Raw genomic sequence first — 19,958 nt, 5'->3', positions numbered from 1 at the left:
ATTTACCATTTAATTCAGATTTGGAGTGAGGCTGAGATGCAGATGATATTTTACTTTGTCAGTCCAAGCACATACAACACAAACTGCTCAGTCACTCAGCAAGTAACAGAACAAATAGAGTTTACTCCTCTGGTGATATAATCAGTGATGTGTTACACTACTGGAAAGAAACCTAGTGTTGGGATTTTCTTTTTTCCTTGGTTGGTTGGTTGGGGTTTTTAGTTGTTTTGCAAGCAAAGTTTTGGATCAAGTCCAGGCAATTGTAACATACTGATTTTATCCTAACCAGTTGGCACAAGTACTTCAGGATCTGGGGAGTAAGAAACTATTTCTTCCAGAACATTCATTCTCACAGGCCTTTCACTGTAAAGAGTAATATTTTTATTCTATCTTTTTAAAAAGAATAACTGAAATTTATACTATAAATGTTAAAAGATTTTTAACATGAAAGTTGATTGTGCACAAATGGCAGATGTACGATACTGCTCCGCTTTTTTAATCTCTATTTTTACCTTAAAAGATAAGAATTAATGCTATACTATATACTAACATATATATATATATTGTATGCTAATGCCTGGTCCTTTGTTGCAAGACAAAGTTTTGCTAAATTTCTCTTCAGCTCTTCAGGCCTAGGCTTTGTTGCAGTTCTCAACATTTTCGGTGACTAGGCCAGTTTCACATTGCATCAGTTCACCCACTTCCAAGAAAATGTTTCCAAAGGCTGTGTGTACTTCTGAAAACATGAAGACTGAGGTACCACTGTTTTCTTTAATAACTGATGAAAATAAAATGTTAGTGATTAAAATCTATGTGGTTTTACTTGATTTGGACATATCCCACAAAAGATTAAAAAAAAAAAAAACAACAACCAACTAAAAGATCATCCATTACCAGTGGGTAATTTCCTGGACACCAACATGCAAAACGTCCAAGAAAATTTTGCAGCTCCTCACAATTCTCTGTGTGTGGAACTGTGCACAGTAACAGATGTTTCCACTGCCACAGAATTCACTAAAAACTGCCAGGGAATTTGGCCCAGATGTGCTATAGAATTACAGTGACCCTGGTAATAGTGAAACTTTAAGAAGCAAACACCAGATGTCCAGTAAAATGGTTAAAAATGAGATCCAAAGCATTTTTTTTACCACATAATCACAAACAAATACAGAGTGAATAAGCTCTAAATCTAAAGTACTACTTTATTATTTGTCATCTCTAAGACGATTGTGCTCTATGTGCTTGACTTGCTGTGATATAATGCCACTTGAACATAATGTCTTGTAGGAAAGCTGCATTCCCAATGGCTTAAATCACTTTGAAAACTGAATTAATTAGACAGATATATGCATTAAACTTAATACAATGTTGCATTTTTCTCCTTAGCTCCTTTCTCTGCTCATTTTGCTTGAAAAGTGACTGTGGCTATGTGTGTGCTGTGCTGCTGCCTTAGGACAGCCAGGATAAATGAACTGCTGTTAGTGCCAGCTAATGTAGTTCTGCTTTAGCTCAAATGGTAGCAGACTCGAGCTGCAGTACCAGGGCTCCATGCACTGCCTCATTCTGTCTCTGTGTACATGGGAAATGTACTCCTACAAAGTACAGGTACTCATTACATTATGAGGCACTGCTTTGTGGTTTCTAAGGGGTCCATGTAGGGCAGACCCTGGAGATGATGGAAAGCATTGCATCTCTCTTTCCACTCTATTGATTATTTATGGGTTTTTGTATCCCCAGGTGTAAGCTTCAGACATTCATTATCAGCACATACTTAAGCCATTTTTAAGTGTCTCTACACCAAAAAATCATTTCTGTTACAAACCCTGAATCAAAATATAGAATTCATGAAAGGCTGGTTGTGTTTGTTAGTGGTATAGATCTTTACAGGACAATAGACATGGTAAGAAGAATTTTAACTTGGAACTGAGGTTATAGCCTTCATAGATAAAAAAGCAGAAAAATATAAAGGGAGAACCACAGGTACAAAAAGGTCTTGGATGCTTAGAGGAAAAAATTAAGGAATGTATAGTCTCTGAAAGCAAAGGGATAATTATGTGCTCCAAAGTCTCTTAAAACATCTTTGTAAAAGGTGTGGTATAAATGCTATTAAAATAAAGAGGGCTACTCTGACTTCAGTAAGAGGTGAATCACTGAAGAACTGTCCATAGCTCTGTTACTCACCATCACACAAGAAAGAGCAAAAATTTGTTTTCTAAAACGTATGTTCTTCCCTGGAGGAGAAACTCATCATAAACCAACCGGTGCATCATGATAGAATAAAAGTTAAGATAAACTGCAGATTTCAGAAATACTCTGCCTAGCAATTTATGAGTTCTCCAATTTTTTATTTATGCAGCTTTTTAGATGATCTTCAGCTGGCCTCAGGTGATATCCTTGTCTGAATTTATGTAAACCAAAAGGAGAACTCAAGGCTGTTGACAAACACTGCTGAGTTTTGCAGGGTTTTTTGCCATGTTGCCAGTTTTACACAGTTTCAGTACAAAATAATGAACTGTGTAGCTCCTCTTGAACTATAGACATACATTTTATTAAAAGCTCATTGACACTAATGGACTTTTCAGCATTTCTACCTTATAGCAGAACAGAACCCATAAAAGAACGTACTGCATTGTGTATCAATGCTGATCAAGTTGGATGCTTCTTTTTTTGGAGCATTGCCTGTGGATCCCAGCACTCCAAACAACTTTACTAAGTGTTCATTCAAGAACTGCTACAATTACAGCCCAAATCATTGCACTTGGAGCTCTCTGCCCACCCCCATCTTGCAGCAGTGCTTGTAGCACTTCCTGTCTTCCACAGCTGTTTGCAAGGAAGCAGTCTGTTAACGCAATTAAGACAACATAGATGTGTTGTTATGCCCTTGCTGGCTGTACTGTCCATAGGAAAGGTTTTCACATCTCTACATCCACTCTCTAGAACACCATGTAATCATGGGGTCGTGTCTAGTGATGTTTATATCAACTTTGTAATGCTGTCTGGTGATGGTGAAGAGGGAAGCAGAGTGGCTGCAAATTGCAGTTACACTCAGATGTGAGATCATGGCAAACAGTGCTGCTGTAGAGGTGTCGTGGTAATCCCTGGCTAATCTCTCTGAATTCTAGATCCAGGACAGAGCTGGTTACCAAGCAAGCTTCATGGCAGGTTTGTGAGTTCCAAAGGAAAAATGATTCTCTTTTGGAAACTCAGTGAAAATTAGAGATCGAGAAGAAAAGTAAATTTGATCAAAAATTACTTTTGTTTTGACATGTTGGTGGTTATAAAGGTGCTTTTATTTTAAGTAAATGCAGAAAGTTTTGAAACAAAAAAAAAAAAATCACGCTGTAGACTGTAAAATAGCATGTGTTATATTTACTTGAATTGCTATATGAAACGATTTATTCATTTTTTCAAAGTAAAATACCTTTTATGCTTTTAAAAGTAACTTAGGAGGGAGGGTTCATTTGTTTTGTTTATTCAGTGCCCAAGTGGCAAAATTTCTGCAGAAGAATTCAAGTTGTGAAGAGTGTTGGAACAGAAGAGCATATTGAGAAAAAGAAAACATTTCAAAAGAGATGTTCAGGTTAAACCTGCTGAGGCAGGTCTGCTGCTCAAAGAACACATTGCAAGCTTTTTTAAAAAATAAATAATCCAGTACAAACTGCCACATCACCAAGAAACAGACTCCATTACTTTTTAAGAAAAATCCTGTCAGGTTTCTTTACAGATGCCTTTGCATATGAGGACACTGTTTGGCAGGTAAGACAAGACTATGTAAAACAAGAGTAGACCACTGAATAGTAAAAAGCAACAATAACAACTATTAGGATAATTAGCAATTAATAATATTTAGAACAGCAACTTCTACACTATTCTTCACACATCTGCCTTGCCTGTTGATTTGGTCTCAAAAATTAATTACATAATACTGTATCACAATCTTGTAGCAGGATTTTCATCAATAAGATATATCTCTGGTGCAAATCCTTGAAAAATCTGTTTCTAATAGTTTAACAGCCAAAATTTGTCTGGCATCCTTTGGTAAATCTTCGGTAAATCTTAATTTCTCAGTCATTTAGCCTTACCTTCCTGGTCCATTTTCTCCTAGAGAAACTCAGAATCAAGGTTAGTCACCTTACAAAGTAATCACATCATAATGCTTTATGTTGTAAATTATGCAAGAATGACAAGAAAAATGTCATCATAGTGTGGCCATTAGTGGTTTGATTCTACCATCATAGTGGTAGAATCAAACAGATTCTACCATCATACTAAAGGTAGAATCTGTTTGAAACACTTCTGCATCCTCACTAAAAAGGGACCTTTCATGTTTAAAATGTATTGTGATTAAAAAAAAAAAAAAAAAGAAGTTAAGATTGTATTAGCTGTTAACTCTTTTTGTTCTTCGATGAGATTAGCACTGAGAAAATGTATTGACCCATATGGTATTTTTAGGGTGTTTTAGGTGCATGAGGAGTTGGAGGTATCCTTTTGGGCATTGCTCCTGCATCCATGACTGTCAGAGTGTATTGTCGAGTTCCATATGACAGAGTTTTCATAGGCAGTGTAACCTGGGCTGGAATGAACTCTCTGGAACAAGGGGCTGGAGCTGGGTTTCACACCTGTGCCCACACTGCACAATGGCCCTGCAAAGGTGAAGGAAAAGACCTGTGACACTGTACCTAGGGACAGTAGCTGTAACTGTAGGAAATTTGTGGTTTTCAAGGAATTATTTTCTTGCTCTTAAAATTTTCTGATAACTTTCAAATAAGAATATCGACATTTGATGACAAACACAGGTATTTGTGTGTCTTTAGGCAGGTATTTGCCATTGATGCAAGCTTCCTCCCACATCTGTGTGGCAATGCCTTTCACTCCTGTGGTATGTCTAGATGCCACAACTGCCTGCCATGTAGAAATTCAAGTGCTGAAATGTGTACATGTTCATGGTGTTGTTCACTGCCTGAATACTGCTACAAATTCTGCACACTTTGGTCTCAGTGCATATGGCACTTTTGCTCTCTGCTGGTACAACTCTCAACAGTATTGCTCTTACAAAATCAGGGATCTTTCCTTATTTTCCTCCTACAGGTACTGTAAAGGGAGTAAGAAAAACACCCCAAAGGTCAAGATGTTAAAAGATGAAACCAAATTGTTTAGTTCATGTTTGTATATATTTAATGATGCCCTATTCTTTTTAATGCTAAAAAGAGTACTTGTGAGCTTTTTTGAAAATTGGGGAAATTATGCATGATTTTTTAGTTTGTTAAATAAATACACTATATAAATATACTATATAAAACTACTGGCCTAGTTTTACTTTAGACTTGGGGAGATGGATGTGTTTATGAATTCAAGTAATTGCAGACAAAATTTTGCACCTGCAGTTATGGTTGCCTGCAGTTCAGTTCAGTTTAAGTATCTACATCACTGATTGCATCTGTAAGTTAAAAACATCTAAGTAACCTAAATTACAAGCACAAATAATTGCAGGTGCAAAACTCATACAAACACAAAATGATCTCTGAATGTTGGTCTTCAGAATCTCATTGTGAGTTATTCACTGTATCGTGAACCTAGATTCCTCTGGGAGAGTCACTAATCTGTATAATGACACTGAAAGCCTCTTGAATCTCATATTTAACTAGCAGATGGGAAAGAATACATGGCCTCATATAACTCCCTAGAGATAATGCATGTGGATATTGAAGAGTATAACTTATTCCAATGAAGGCTAACATTAACTTGCAATCAAAAATTTCCTTCCTGAGCCACATTTTTTCTGATGGAATTAAAACAACTTAATGTTGTATTTTTATGAAGTCACAACCAATTTGAGTAGAACACATTCCCAGGGCAAGCACAGAAATTCATCTCATGACTTTTCATTTAATGAATCACAGCATCTTTTTAAAACAGAGAAATGCTGTCAGTCTTTTCCAGAAAACACAGCTAATTATCCTCTCTGTGATTTTCATTTTTTATTGTCAAATGCAAATTTTTAACCATATCTCCAAAAACACACATTTTTTCCTCTGGTATCAAAACTAAAAATCATTTTAGACAGATAGACATAGGTGTGGAGCTACTTTAGAACAGTGACTGCTTCCTGTCATACCAGTTATGGCAGTACTGTTGGCAAAAGGGGAAAAAACCCCATAAATTCTCTTCTAGTGTTTGAACAGCTAAAACTCCTTCTGAACAAATGAAACATTCTGCCAATCCAAAATGCAATGAAGAATTTTTCTGTTTCAGAAGCTCTAGGCAAAGCTGTTTTGGCATGTCTGTAGCTTGTTCCTCTTGCAAACAAAGGGGCAGCTAGAGGGGAAAGTCTTTGGGGGAAGAAATGCTGTCAGTTTTAAGAAATGAAACATGTAGACCCACTCTACAGCCCAGCTAGTGATTACATGCAGGTAATTTTGTAAGAGTCTAAACCAGCTGCCAGTGATAATAACACTGCCTTTTGCACTGATTTGGACAGGAAATACATCTAACAGACCAGCTTAAGGCTTCCCAGAAGCATGGGCCAAACTGGTATTTCGCTCATTGGGGCTGGGGCCAGACCAGAAGGAAAGCACTTGGAAGGCAGAGACGGAGGGAGCCCTGCAGGGCAAGTGCTTTGCCAGGCTGACAGCATGGCTGCTGCAGCAGGGGAACAGCAGAGATGCTGCAGAAACAGGGGAGCAGCAGAGATGCTGCAGAAACAGGGGAGCAGCAGAGATGCTGCAGCAGCAGAGGTCCTGCCTTGCTGCCCGCCAGCCCCCACCACGCTCCCAGGCAGCCCCATTACTCTCTGGAAGCAATGCCAGCCCAGCTTCACAGACCCTCAGCACTTGCAGAGTAAGGGACAGAGGTGTGAGCATATCTACATTTTTTTAAATCATATATAATTTAGTTCACATTAATCTATTAGACAAACAGTACACCATAACAACACTTAAATAACTAATTTAAAATCATCCTTGGGGACAAAAATCCAGGACAAGTTGTCCTTTTACCACCCATGGAAACTGTTGGGGCTATGTCATGTGTTACAATGCAAAGCTACATCTTCACCTTCCTATATTATTTTTTCTTAGCTGCTTGGGTACAGCAAAACACAGAAAGCATGTGAGAAATATAAACAAAATATAAAAGTAAAAAAGTATAAAAGACCATCATTTAAATAGAAAAAAATTGTAACAAATATTCCAGTTCTAACTAAATTTTTAGTTCCACAGACAAAAGCAAGGAAGAAAAAGGTTTCCTCTTTCAATTTTTTGAGGGATTTATATTTAGGTGTGTCCTGTAACTCATATAAATTCAGAGTGCAGCTTAGAAAGCCAAAAAATTAGCAAGTGTTTTGACCAAGAGATTGAGAGGTGATTAAAACTCATGGAAGAAGGACTCATTTCTAAGCAAGAATAACAGTCACATGGATGATGGATCATAATAACTTCATAATCTGACCCACATGCAGTAAATACAGTGATGACTGTCATTTTGAATAAGTGAGGGGGATTGATGCTGATTATTAATCCATTTCTTGGCCAGTCTGGTTGCTTCTGAGCCAGCTTCTCCACTGTTAGTACTTTCCTGAAGTATCTTAATAGCTTTCACCGACAGCCGCTTCCTTTTTAACCAGTCACTTTTCATACAGTGTGCTGTCCTAACTTATTTGACAGATTTCTTTCATTAATTGGTCTGCTTCTAGAATTCCTATAGCTGGAGGCTTGGTCTTCTTTTAGCAGGTAGTGTAACAGTGTTGCTACAAGCACAGGGTAACTTATAATTCTGCTTTACTTGCTGCAAAAAATAGTTGTTTTTCCTTAATTCCCAGGCGTTGCAATGAAAGCTTCATTAAAAAGAAAGTGAACTATGCTGTGAAAATAAGGACCTAGTATTTAGTGACAGTGTCTAAAATGGCAGATATCTGTACAGCAGACACAGAATAAATAAAGAAATATAGTTGCATGATAGAAATTCAGAAGCCAGCTAAGCTAACTGTGTCATTGATAGGTTTATATGAAGTTCCTGTAGAGATGTGTATTTAACATTTGCAGTAGGATAATACACATAGCATTCTTCACAAGAAAAAAAAAAATGCTTTTTGGAGAGCAACAGAGTGTCCAGGCCTGATTTTCTGTGAATGTGTCCAACCTTTAATATCTTTTCAAGTAATCCAAACTCCGTGCCAGTTGTCCCAGAATGACACTCAGCCTTCCCTGTAGTGTACCTCCTCAGCTGGGCAAATGGTTGTAAATGCTGGGGTTGAGGGTGGACTACATGTGTGAACTAGTTAGTGGCTTGCAGCTTTCAAAATAAATGGCTAAATATAAGTCCCCTCTTCTCAGCAGTAGGTACTAATTTGTGCCTGCCTTCACTAAGCACTTGCTTGTTTTTCTAAAACTTCTCAGAATTTAAAATCTTTTCAATATCCAGCTAGGTCCACACAAAGATTACACTATAGTTATGTTAAAGTAATATTGCCCTGTGTTCAATTATTTATTTTCTGTTAACAATAAATTCACGACATGCTACATAGCATGAAATTGAAAGGTACCTTTTCCTGATATATATGAAATTTTAAGCAAATTTAATTATATTTAGACATATTTTCTTCCTCTTTTTGAACAACACCCACCTTCTTACCAATCATGTCTTCAAAATTCCTTCCCTTTGTTTAAATAGAACATTTTATAAAATCTGAAAGCTGTGCATTTGTTTCATGTAAGTGATGTGGTCATGAAAGCCAGGTCTTTTATTTATACTTGGGATAATGCAGAGGTAATGAAAGCAGAATTGGACCTAAGAGGTTTTTTTGTTTCAATTATAAAACAATGTGGGTAAATGCCTTGGGTTTGACAGCAACAAAAGAAAGGGAATATTGTGCTTATGCCTTCAATCAGCTTTATTAGATCCTTAAAGAGAAAATTATGTGAAAGGCAGAGGAAGAAAACAACAAGCTAAGCAAGATCGCAATTTCAGTATAATTCGGAGAAAATAACTGATTTAGGTTGGTCGTCTTGCCAGGGTGAATGACTCAAGGCTTCCAAACAAGAAATGGAAACCAGAAGGATAGGGAAAGTCTGCAAGAACAAATTGAGAAGATGTGATTGACTGTAATGTTTCAAAATCAACTGCTGCAAAGATGAGTTTGGGCTCCTGCCCAGAATACAATTGAATGGTGATGTTCATTTAGACCCTTAATGCTGAAACAAAATAAGATGTAGCTGTGTTTCTGTTAGAAATTTATTTGTTCTTTCCAGTGTCTCTAGCTAGGGATATGATGTCATCTCCTCTTTCTTCTATCAGACCCTGCAGTGATTGCTGTTGCTGCTGTTTCATAATTTTTCTGAACACCAATTTTTTGAAGGAAGGTTTGAGTCCAGGTGATAATATCTCTCAAATGTGAAATGTCATCACTGTTCATTGGATGGCTTTGAAAAAATTTCGTACTCTGTGAGCAAATAAGCTAACTCAATTGGCCAAGCAAAACAGAAGTATAAGATCTTTGTGTGTGTGTGTGTGTGCATACTTTTTGACTGGCAAAGCCAGTCAAGTTTTTGTTACTATCATGGTAGGTTTTTTTTTAATTAAGTAAATGGTTCATTCTGCAAAGATTTAAATAACTATCTTTAATGGATACAATTTGTAAAATGTTATTTGTAAAAGTTGGGGGCAGCCGCTTGTCCTCCACCTCAGGCACAAGAGGTTCTAAAAGCGACTACGCTTTATGCAAAAAATTAGTCAGTTGACAATAGACAGTGATGGGATGGGATTGTCTTCTACTTCCTCCTTTCATTTATTCCTTTCATCTCACTGGCTGTGCTTACTAACCTTTTTTCTGTTTCTATTTCAAATCAGGAAGGGAAAAAAACCCTAAACCACAGATCATAATTAAATACTGAGCTAGTTCTTACCATGTTTACTGAATTACATATTGCATATATGGATGTATATCCTCAAAGTTTCATGTGTTTTTAGATTTCTAAACTTAATGTGTTCCATAGGAATAGACCTTAACTCCTTCTTGTCTGTTTTCCATGAAGAGTTTTGCTTCCACAGAGGAAGGAGGAATAAAGCAGTGAAACCCACCTAGAAATCAATTCACATTTTAGGATTCATAGAAACGTGAATATTGTTGCTTGGCTCTGCAGATTCTCCTGGTTCACAGTAGAGGTTCCTCCATCAGAAAATCTTCAGTGTCAGCCTTACAATAAGCAGATCAGCCCAACATCAGGTGCAGAGTTCTATCTTTGCACACATATCCTTGCTGCAGGGTGGCTGACCTGGTAAAGAGGGCTTTCAACCAGGAGCCCCAAGGGAAGGGGGAGTCACCGCAGCTCTGGGGGAGGATGGGGAGGCTGCTGAGCAAAGCACCCAGGGTGATGTGAACCACAGGAACACAACATGAATAAAACAGGGCTCAGCTGGGGCCACCTCAGGCATTTGCATGTAAGGAAGTCTCTCTGAAGAGCCTGCACACCAGGGCACACAAGATGGGACAGAAACAAGAGGAACTGGAGATCTGTGTGCAGCTGCAGGGGAAGGATCTCGTCAATCCCGGGGATGTGGTGAATGGACTGGGGCTTGGAACACAAGCCCTATGAAGAACGGCTGAGGGAGCTGGGGCTGTTTAGCCTGGAGAAAAGAAGACTCAGAGGTGACCTTAGCACTCTCTACAACTCCCTGGAAGGTGGTTGCAGTCAGGTGGGGGTCGGTCTCTTTCACGAGACAGCAACTGACAGAGCGAGAGGACACAGCCTTAAGCTGTGCCAAGGGAAATATAGGTTGGACGTTAGGAAAAAAGTTCTTCATGGAAAGAGTGATTAAACACTGGAATGGTCTGCCTGGGGAGATGGGGGAGTCACCATCCATGGATGTGTTTTAAAAAAGTCTGGATGTGGCACTCGGTGCCATGGTTTAGTTGTGGTATTAGGGCATTGGTTGGACTCGATGATCTTGAAGGTCTCTTCCAACTTAATCATTCTGTGATTCTATGACTGACGGCTGCTGTGGAGGGATACAGACTCTTTAGGAAGGGCTGGCCAGGAAGACAAGGAGGGAGCAACTGGAGTGCATGGAGCTCTGCCTGAAGCTGAATGATGAGAGCTTGTGGATAAGGATTAAAGAGCAGAGCAATAGTGGTGACTTGGTGGAAGGTATTTACTATGCCTACTATGCCTACCTACCTATGCTGCCTCACCTGGAGCAACAAGCAGATGGAGCCCTGTAGAGACAGCCAGAAACAGCCTGGTGTTTGTAAATCCTGATCCTTAATGGGAACTTCAACTACCTTGATATTTCCTGGAGGGATAATGGTACAGGGCATAAGCAATCCAGCAGGATTAGTGATAACTTCTTGATATGAGTGGCTGGTGTACCAGAGGGTTGAACTGCCAGTTGGGTGGACTTTGACATGCTGGAGAAATGATCTGTCAGGAACCTCATGAAATTCAGCAAGGGGAAGTGTGAAGCCCTGTACATGAGGAAGAGTAATCCCACACACCAGTATTACATTCAGGGCCAATCAGCTGGAAAGCAGATTTGCAGCATAGGACCTGTAGGTCCTCATGGACACCAAGTTGGGCATGAGCTAGCAATATGGCCTGCAACCAAAGGGACTACTGGACTGCTTTATCAGGCTGCTTTAGCTGCCAGCAGCTCAAGGAATGTGTTTGCTTCGTTTCCCCCTACTCAGCACTGGATAGACCACAGCTGGAGTGCTTGGTCATTCTGGGCTCCCCAGTACAAGAGACACATGGACATAACACAAAGAGTTCAGATGAAAGGCCACTAAAATGATCAAAGGACTGGAGGATCTTTCATATGGGAGAGACAGAACTGTTTGGAGGAAAGAAGGCTAGAGGGGAATCTGATCAATGTGCACAAGTACTAAAGGAAGGGTGCAAAGGGGATGAAGCCATGCCCTTCTCAGTGGTGCTCAGTGACAGGACCTGAGGTAATGAACACAAAGTGGAGCACAAATGGGTCCATATGAACATCAGGAAATGCATTTCTACTGTGAGGGTAACAGAGCACTGGCACAGGCTGCCCAGAGAAATTGTGGGATCTCCTTCTTTAAAGGGTGGTCATTCTTTAAAGATACTTAGAAGCTATCTGGACATGGTCCTGGACAACTGGCTCTAAGTGGCCCTTCTTGAGCAAAGGGTTGGGTCAGTTGACCTTGAGAGGTCCCCTTCGTCTTCAACCTTCCTGTGATTCAGAAGCAATGGAAAATTGCTTTTCATATTTTCAGTTCCCATTTCTTTATTATCTTATTATATTTATAATTATCTTATTATTTCTTTAGAACTTTCAAATAATCCACTGCCTGGTCTAATGGTGACCTGAATCACTGGTATTTTGACATTGACTTGTGGTGTAGTGCTGGATTGCTCTTTAGAGGCTACTACCTGCCTTAAAAGATTGCTAAAATGACAAATGTATTGCTAAAGTTCCTAGTATATCCTTCCTCTCCACATTCACTCTGAAATCCTTCTCTGAGATCCTCAGAGACTATGGAAATGTTACAAGGTTTATATATCCAATAGCTGCATGCATTTTAAGTATAAAAAAGGCAACCTGGAAAAGGAACGTGTTGTACTGTGTAAGGCTGGGTAATACTGCTGTGTGTTTTTAAAACTGATTTGTCTACACTGCATATTTGTCTGCTTATGCATCTCTTGCTAATGAAAAAATGCAGACCAAGACTGAGCCTCACTTTTTGTAGTGAGAGCTACGCCAGTGAGTAAAGCAGTGGAGGACATTATTTTTCCAGTTCCAATCATGTGGAGTAGTAGAAATTGCAAGCAGGATGCCTTTTGAATATATGCTTTCAGGGGTTTAGACTGAGCTGAAAGGAAGAAAGTGTTTACAGGGATCTGTGTTCTTGTAGCTGATCCTACTTGGACCTCAGTTTCAGTTTGAATTCACATTAAAATGCATGAATCACCTTCTTGAAGTTATTTGATATTTCAATTGCTTGTTGAATCAGCAGTATGCTCTGAATTTGTATGAACCATTAAAGGCTAAAACGAGCCCAGGACTAAGAATAAAGATGAAGACCAGGCTGGATGGGACACAGTGAAAGATTTTCTACTTATGGCAGGAAGGTTGGAACTAAATAATTTTAAGGTCCCTTCCAGCCAAACCATTCTATGTTACTATGATTGTATGATTCTATGGATCCAGCACATTTATATTATTATATCCATATATATAGGTATCTACTGGTACATCCATATCTATATTAATAGATACATAAATATATATTTGTATATTTGTTTGGAAGGCAAGACTTTGGGGAAATTTAAACATCTGATGACAACTGAATTCCTTAATCTCCTACCTTTCAGTATTTTGTCATGAAACCATCATTGTGTTAAATGCTCAAAGTGTCCTTTTGTCATAGTCTGGATTTTACACATTGCTTTCATCAGAGTAAGGATAAGCAATATACCCAACCCAGAGCATCTTACAAAGCCTAAATAATTTTATTTATATTGGAGAAGCCTAAGCAGAGAACTCCAGAGAAGCATTTGAAGAATGGGGAAAATGGTATAGCATTTGTAGTATTTTAAATTCACGTGGGGAATATGAATTTCGTTGTTTTCTTTTGTTTTGACATGTAGAGATTAACTATAGGAGAATCTGTTGATGTCATGTCTCTTACACACTCTGCAAAAGTATTCTAAAGAGTAGGCTGCTTTAGAAAGGTGAATCATCACATTCCAACATCACCGCCTTTCAACATTTAAAAAAACACAAATATTTTGCTTTAAGTAATTTTTTTTGTGTGTAGATAGAATCCTCTAACAGTCCTGAATAAATGTGTATACATTCTGAAGATGGATAAATTGTAGGATATATTCTTGTTGTCTAATAAGGTAACTTATGACTGTAAGCTAAGACAGGGACAATGCAAATTAGATATTGAAAAGGTTTTTTTTCACTCTTAGGGTGTTCAGACATTGGAATAGTTTTCCCAGAAAGGTGGTGGAGTCACCATCCCTGGAGGTGGTCGAGAGGCATCTGGGTCTGGCACTGGGTGATTTGGTTTAGTGCTTTAGAGGTAACAGTGATTGTGCTGAGTTGATGGTTGGACTGGGTGATCTTGAAGGTCTCTTCCAACCTTGATAATTTTATTATTCTTCTTGGTGATTCCACAAGATCCCTTTCTGAATCCTCACCACGCTCTGTCCAGGTTACTGTGCAGACCTAGCAGACAAGGACTGTCTATTTCTGCCCACATGGGGATTTTGAAAGCTGCTTGTCATTTAAAGCATTCCAGAGACCCAGCATTATGTATCTACACTGACCTTGTCAGCAGAGCTCAGGCTCTGTAAATGCCATGTGTGCTGGCATGTAGCAGGCTGTATATATGTAGGTAACTGGAGTTCAAACTGAGTTGCTAAAAGAAAATCTTCGTACATTTTGAGTCATGTTTAAAACTAAACTTTAAAATATGTCTGAACTAGCATCTGAAGATGAGCAAGCAGTGTTTTTGTTTGCAACTTGTTGAAGTCACAGTTTTTTGCCAAATCTGTATTTTGTGATTTTGACTTCAGTTTTTAATATAAACATTGTTGTTCTAAGCAGATTAAAACAATGAAATAATACTTCTTTTTCATTTTCAAAAATGTTCCTTACCTTTTGAATACAATTTCTTGTATTTCAGAAAAAAAAATTATTTTTACATATTCATTGCTGATTTCTTTATATCATCTCTCCAGCACATGATATAATTGGTAGCACATTAATTGTTTAGCAAGCAGAGAGTATCATTATTTGTCTGTATGCCTGGAAATGCTGAGAGGTTAGCTGCTTTACTCAAAAGCTAAAATAGAATTGGTAGTATGGCATTGATATGTTGTTTATCCACACAAAAATAATTTTATTTTTTTTTTTGATAGATTACTCGGCTTCTACAAAGGAATACTTCCTCCTGTCTTGGCTGAGACACCCAAAAGGGCGGTGAAGGTAAAAACCCCATGCTTCCTCCCTTAAAAATATAAGTAGGGACAGTGGCAGCTGTAAAACATTTTATTTCGCCCCCACTGACTGAGATTAGAATCTTAAACTTATTTGGCATATTAATCCTCTGATTTTTATTAGGAGGAAAGTTTCCTGTTGATAGCACAATAAAAACTGTCCTTGATTAAGAAGTGTAGGATAAGGCTCGTAAATCTTAAGCTAATTTCGACCTGTGTATCAAAAGCTACTGAAAAAATAAATAGCAATTATTTTATACTGTCACAATTAATAAAATAGTTTAAGCTATATTTTAGCCTCATAATTGCCTCTGGTTTACATATTTTGTTTTACTGAAAATGCCTAGCAACTTGCAAAACAACTAACAGCTTAATAAATTAACACAAAAAGCCATTAAAGAAGCCACTAATAAGTACTTATTTAGTAGGTTTGAAGTGCTGCCCAGAGTTTTCTTGTGCTCCAAAGAAAACTCTAAAGAGCACTGTGCTCCATAGAGTAACTTTCAAAGAGATTGAAGATCATAATGGATAAAGCTCCTAATTGTGCAAAACATTTTACTCCAGCTCTCTTAGAGTTATAAATGCTAGCCTATCAAAGTGTATTTTCTGTCAATTGCTGATCTGATTTTCTTATATACTATCCTTTATTTTGATTTGTAGAACAGGATTTTAGTAACATTCCTAAGCAAAATACTTCAATACATCAATTTTTTCAGTTGAGCCATTCAACCTTTTTAATTAAAACCTAATTATTAAGCACATCATCCTAAAGTTCTAAATCTATCAAAGCAGCTATTACGTTAAGAGTAAATGTTTCTTAGTCTTTTACTTCAGAACTTTGAAGTTTCCATAGTTGCACCAAATGTGTCTAAAAGCAGTTATTATACAGAATGTCTTGATTTTCCCTTTCTTTCTTTTTGTTGTTTTTTTTCTAAGAAGGCTGCATATGATTCTGGTCCTTAGTCTGCAATTAATCATTCACATTCCAATTGCTTTACAGAGGAATAATATTTGTATAAAGTGACAGGATGTGACCTTGTAACAGAATCCTAAAGGAGCTCTGGTAATGTCATCTTCTTGTTTGCACTGGCATTTTAGATGCAAGTGACATATGTCACTTATCTCAAAATTATTTAATAAAACCAGGAAAACTAAATTCCTGTTTAATGGAAAAGTGGCAGTGAAGAATAGATGGATGATATTTAGAAGATTCCTAATAACTCGTTTTCTTCATATTGTGATGTTTCCTCTGTCTCTCCATTTAATTTCATTTGAAACAGGATAAAGTAATTCAAGTAAATCTGACTGTTCTTTTTAGATTCTAGCATGTATTTAGTTAAAATATTAGCCCACATTTGATTTCTCCTACCAGTCTGAGTCATTCATAAACTTCAAATCACTTTACTCAAATTGATTAAATTGTCTTAAATATTCAATATAATTATAGAATCATAAAACTTGGAAGTTGGGAGAGGTCTCTGATCAAAGCAGAGCTGGCTTCATGGTTAGAGCAGGTTGTTGCCTTGTCTAGTTGAGTTCTGAAATCTTAAAGGATGGAGACTGCAGACTCTCTTTGCTCCTCCTCCAGTTCTTAACTGTTTTACTGTGAAGAATTTTGCCTTATATCCAGTCCAAATCCTCCTGTTGCAGCCTTTGTGTGTTACCTCTCACACTTCCATTGTCAGCCTCAGAGAAAGTCTGACTCTCTTCTGTATAAACTTTGGATGGTGGAAGACAAAAATAAATCACCTTACCTTTCTTTTCTGCAGGCTAAACAGACTCAGCTCTATCAAACTCTTGTACATCATGAGCTCACAGCTCCATTAATGTCTTACTTGTCCTCTCTTAGTGGGATGGTTTCTACCTAGTTCTTGGACATTGATGTGACAGCTGAGTTTTCTGCAAACATGAGAATCAAATTTAAATGTTAAGCATGTGAGCATTTTAATTAAATAGTTGAATTATTTTATTATTTACACCATTCCTTTAAATTTACTGCTGTCCCAAGGGCATCAGGATGACTTTAAGTTATGTTGAGACATCAGCTGTATTCTACATTAGATCATCAGTGACAAACAGGGCTGAACAATAGTGTCCTTGTAAGGACTTGTATAATGAAACAATTCCATGTGAGATGTCATATGCCAGTACAATTTTTAACATCCAAAGTGGAATTTTTACCCATGCTTTGACCTGAAAAGAATCCAACCTACCTCAAATTTCCACTAACCTTAGTTGGCTATGACCCCAAAGGAAAATCATTGCTTTCTTTGACCCACTCTCCAACCTTTTTTTCTTCTAAGAGTTGTCCTCATCTGAACAAGCCTCAAGTTCTCCCTTCTCTGCTGCCTAAATGACTACTGAGATTTAGGGGAAGACTATATTCAGGCCAATAATTCTGAGATTTGAGAAATCACAAAAGGAAAAAGCTCATTTTCTAGGTTCCAGTAGGTTTTTTTATGTTTGTAATGAACTTTTTTGAAAGGTTCTAGTTATAGTGTCATAAAACTGTGTAGAGAATCGACAAGGGAGATTTTGTACTAAGAAATGTACTTGTGCTACTAGAACATTGTATTTATCTGGTGTGTGTTTTTTCGAGTAAAAATAAAGCTATTAAAATGAAGTTATTTAGCTCCAGATTTTCAGTTAAATGTTGAAGATACAGCTTCATTTTTAGTCAACTATGTTCTCATGTCTGTCTTGCTATTTCTTTTTTTCTCTCTTTTTATTTCCCTTCTAAAAAGAAAGCTGGTATTTCTGGAAGATGAAAAGTCAAAGTTTATAACTTTCTGTTAGATTGAACTTGGAGGAAAGAAATGATGATGCCAATACAATGGTTAACAGATGAACTTTTGGGGCAAATTTATATTGCTCATGTGTTCCCAGACATCTTGTTTCAAGCATATATTTTTATCTTAGAGTTATTGAGACATCTGGTAAGTACTTTGGCTATTTTCTGTGTAACTTCAATTAAAGTGTATCTTTGCCAGATGGACAATATTGGTTATTATATACACAAAAGCATGTTTTAAATACATTTATTCTGAGAATTATTTTTTTTTTGCACAAAGCTATTAACTTAATACAACTGTAGAGGAAAAGACAAATTATGCCATGTTTTTGAAAACATTTTGGGTGGACAGTATATGAAGCCATATGATACAATATGAAATCTTTTTTTTTTTTGCAAAATTGTATGTGTACTAGCCACTCTAGTACACCTAGCAACATTTATGTTAAATTTTATTGCTATTGATTTTTTTTTCTTTTAAAAATTATTTAAAGCATAGTTACTCTTAAGTAGATATTTTATTTATGGCTCTAGGAAGCTATTGATTTCTAAGGTAACATTTTAAAGACAAAAAAAAATTGCTAGGTAATGTAATTCTGCCTTTATTACAACTATTTTACAGATCTGTAACACTATGGAAAACATTAAGGAATACCAGAAATTCCATTAAAGGTTAAGAGGGTAACAATGACTAGAAAGATTCTGGAAAGAGAATAAAGCAAATTTTATCACAATAAGAAATTAATTTAGTTCAGTGAAGCAGCTTACCCTCCCACTTTGTCAGACTTTTACCTCTATTGTACCTTCAGTTGTCCAAAAAAGATGGAGCTAAAGTTTAAATAACACCTCTATCTTTTTTGGTTATTGTCAAGGCCAATGAAAAAAATTTAAACATATTTTCAAGATGCTTGCAAGATTAATGTTCAATCTCTACACTCTTTGGAGGGTAGTTAAAATCTGAGCCCCAGTTCTAGGACCTTTTCTGCAAAATGATATAATACTCCCAGCTGTGTATATAAAAAAATATCTGTCCAGTGGTCAGAGTAGCAGCCCATTAGTTTTCAGAATTTAACAATTTTGCATTATATATACATATTCCCTCTTGCCTTAAAACAGTGGCATTATTAACACATTAACACCCAATTCTGTGATGGTTTTGGTATGATTCCAGTGACTTTTCGTTTGAAGAAGGTCTTGATCGAAAAACTTTTGTTGACTTTGCCATAGGACAAAGGTTCTAAACAACTTCAAATGAAAATGTGGTGCTCATTACTTGTGTTCTTGTACACGTGGTTTATGGAAAAGCTGTCTTGTTCTGATAGGTCTGTTGTACTGAACCGTGAGGGACAGAGCTTGTCTTCTTTGGCTGAGACTCAGCACAGGCCACACAGTCTTTCTGTCTTGTCTTAAAAACTCTATCCCCTTATGTTCCTTATGATTCCCACATCTCCATTGGCCTCATTGCTCATTGCCTTCCTCTCATGGTGCTGCAATTTGATTGTCTCATGCTTGGGCAGATGCTGTGTGGAGGGATTATAGCCTCCTCTCACTGACTTTCCAAGGATCCCACCTTCATTTGAACCAGCTTGCTCTGGACTGATCAAATGTTACAGGTCAACATTGGAAAGCAGACAGGAAAGTTGAAAGTTCTGGCTATTTTGCTAGATTGGGATGTGACAGCTCTTGTACTAGGAGATATGAACCTGCACTGCTGCAGTCTTGGTGGAACTCTGACAGGTTTTTGTTCTTCATTCCCATCATACCGGACATGCTGTGTGAAAGCCACTTTGTTTTGTATACAAAAACATGAATACTTCTTAGGCAGATTACAGGACTCACAAATAGAGACTTGTGTTGTTCCATGTGTGAAAATTATGTGGAATAACACCTCCAATCTTTTTAGTTTCACCCAGAATTCAAATACCTACTCTTTTTAGCCCACAAATTCTGCCATCCTCATGCTAGAAGACCATTTTCACTGCCCTCAGATCTGGCTTATGTGATAGCAACTGGACTTCTTTTTCAGTGGCTTCAGCAATGTGCTTGCAGAATAGGAATTTAAGACACTTTGGATTTCGTTCTATAAACTTATTTATTTATTATATATTTATGCTTATACATTTATTTATTATTATAAACTGGATTTTGTTCCTTCATAAACTTATCATACTCTCCCCAAGTCAAAAAGATTTTAC

The 19,958-nt window shown here is 37.4% G+C and overlaps 1 protein-coding gene across 1 annotated transcript in view; it reads left to right on the top strand.

Annotated features, from left to right (window-relative positions):
* The window catches only part of SLC25A21 (solute carrier family 25 member 21), a 235,331-nt gene that overhangs the window by 198,378 nt on the left and 16,995 nt on the right, over positions 1-19,958 (top strand). Inside the window, exon 4 of the mRNA XM_015630253.3 lies at positions 14,895-14,961. Coding sequence (XP_015485739.2) covers positions 14,895-14,961 — 67 coding nt within the window. The remainder of the gene's footprint in view (positions 1-14,894; positions 14,962-19,958) is intronic.

This window comes from Parus major, chromosome 5, assembly GCF_001522545.3.
Source record: "Parus major isolate Abel chromosome 5, Parus_major1.1, whole genome shotgun sequence".
NCBI lineage: Eukaryota > Metazoa > Chordata > Aves > Passeriformes > Paridae > Parus > Parus major.
This window is presented reverse-complemented; position numbering and strand designations above follow the sequence as displayed.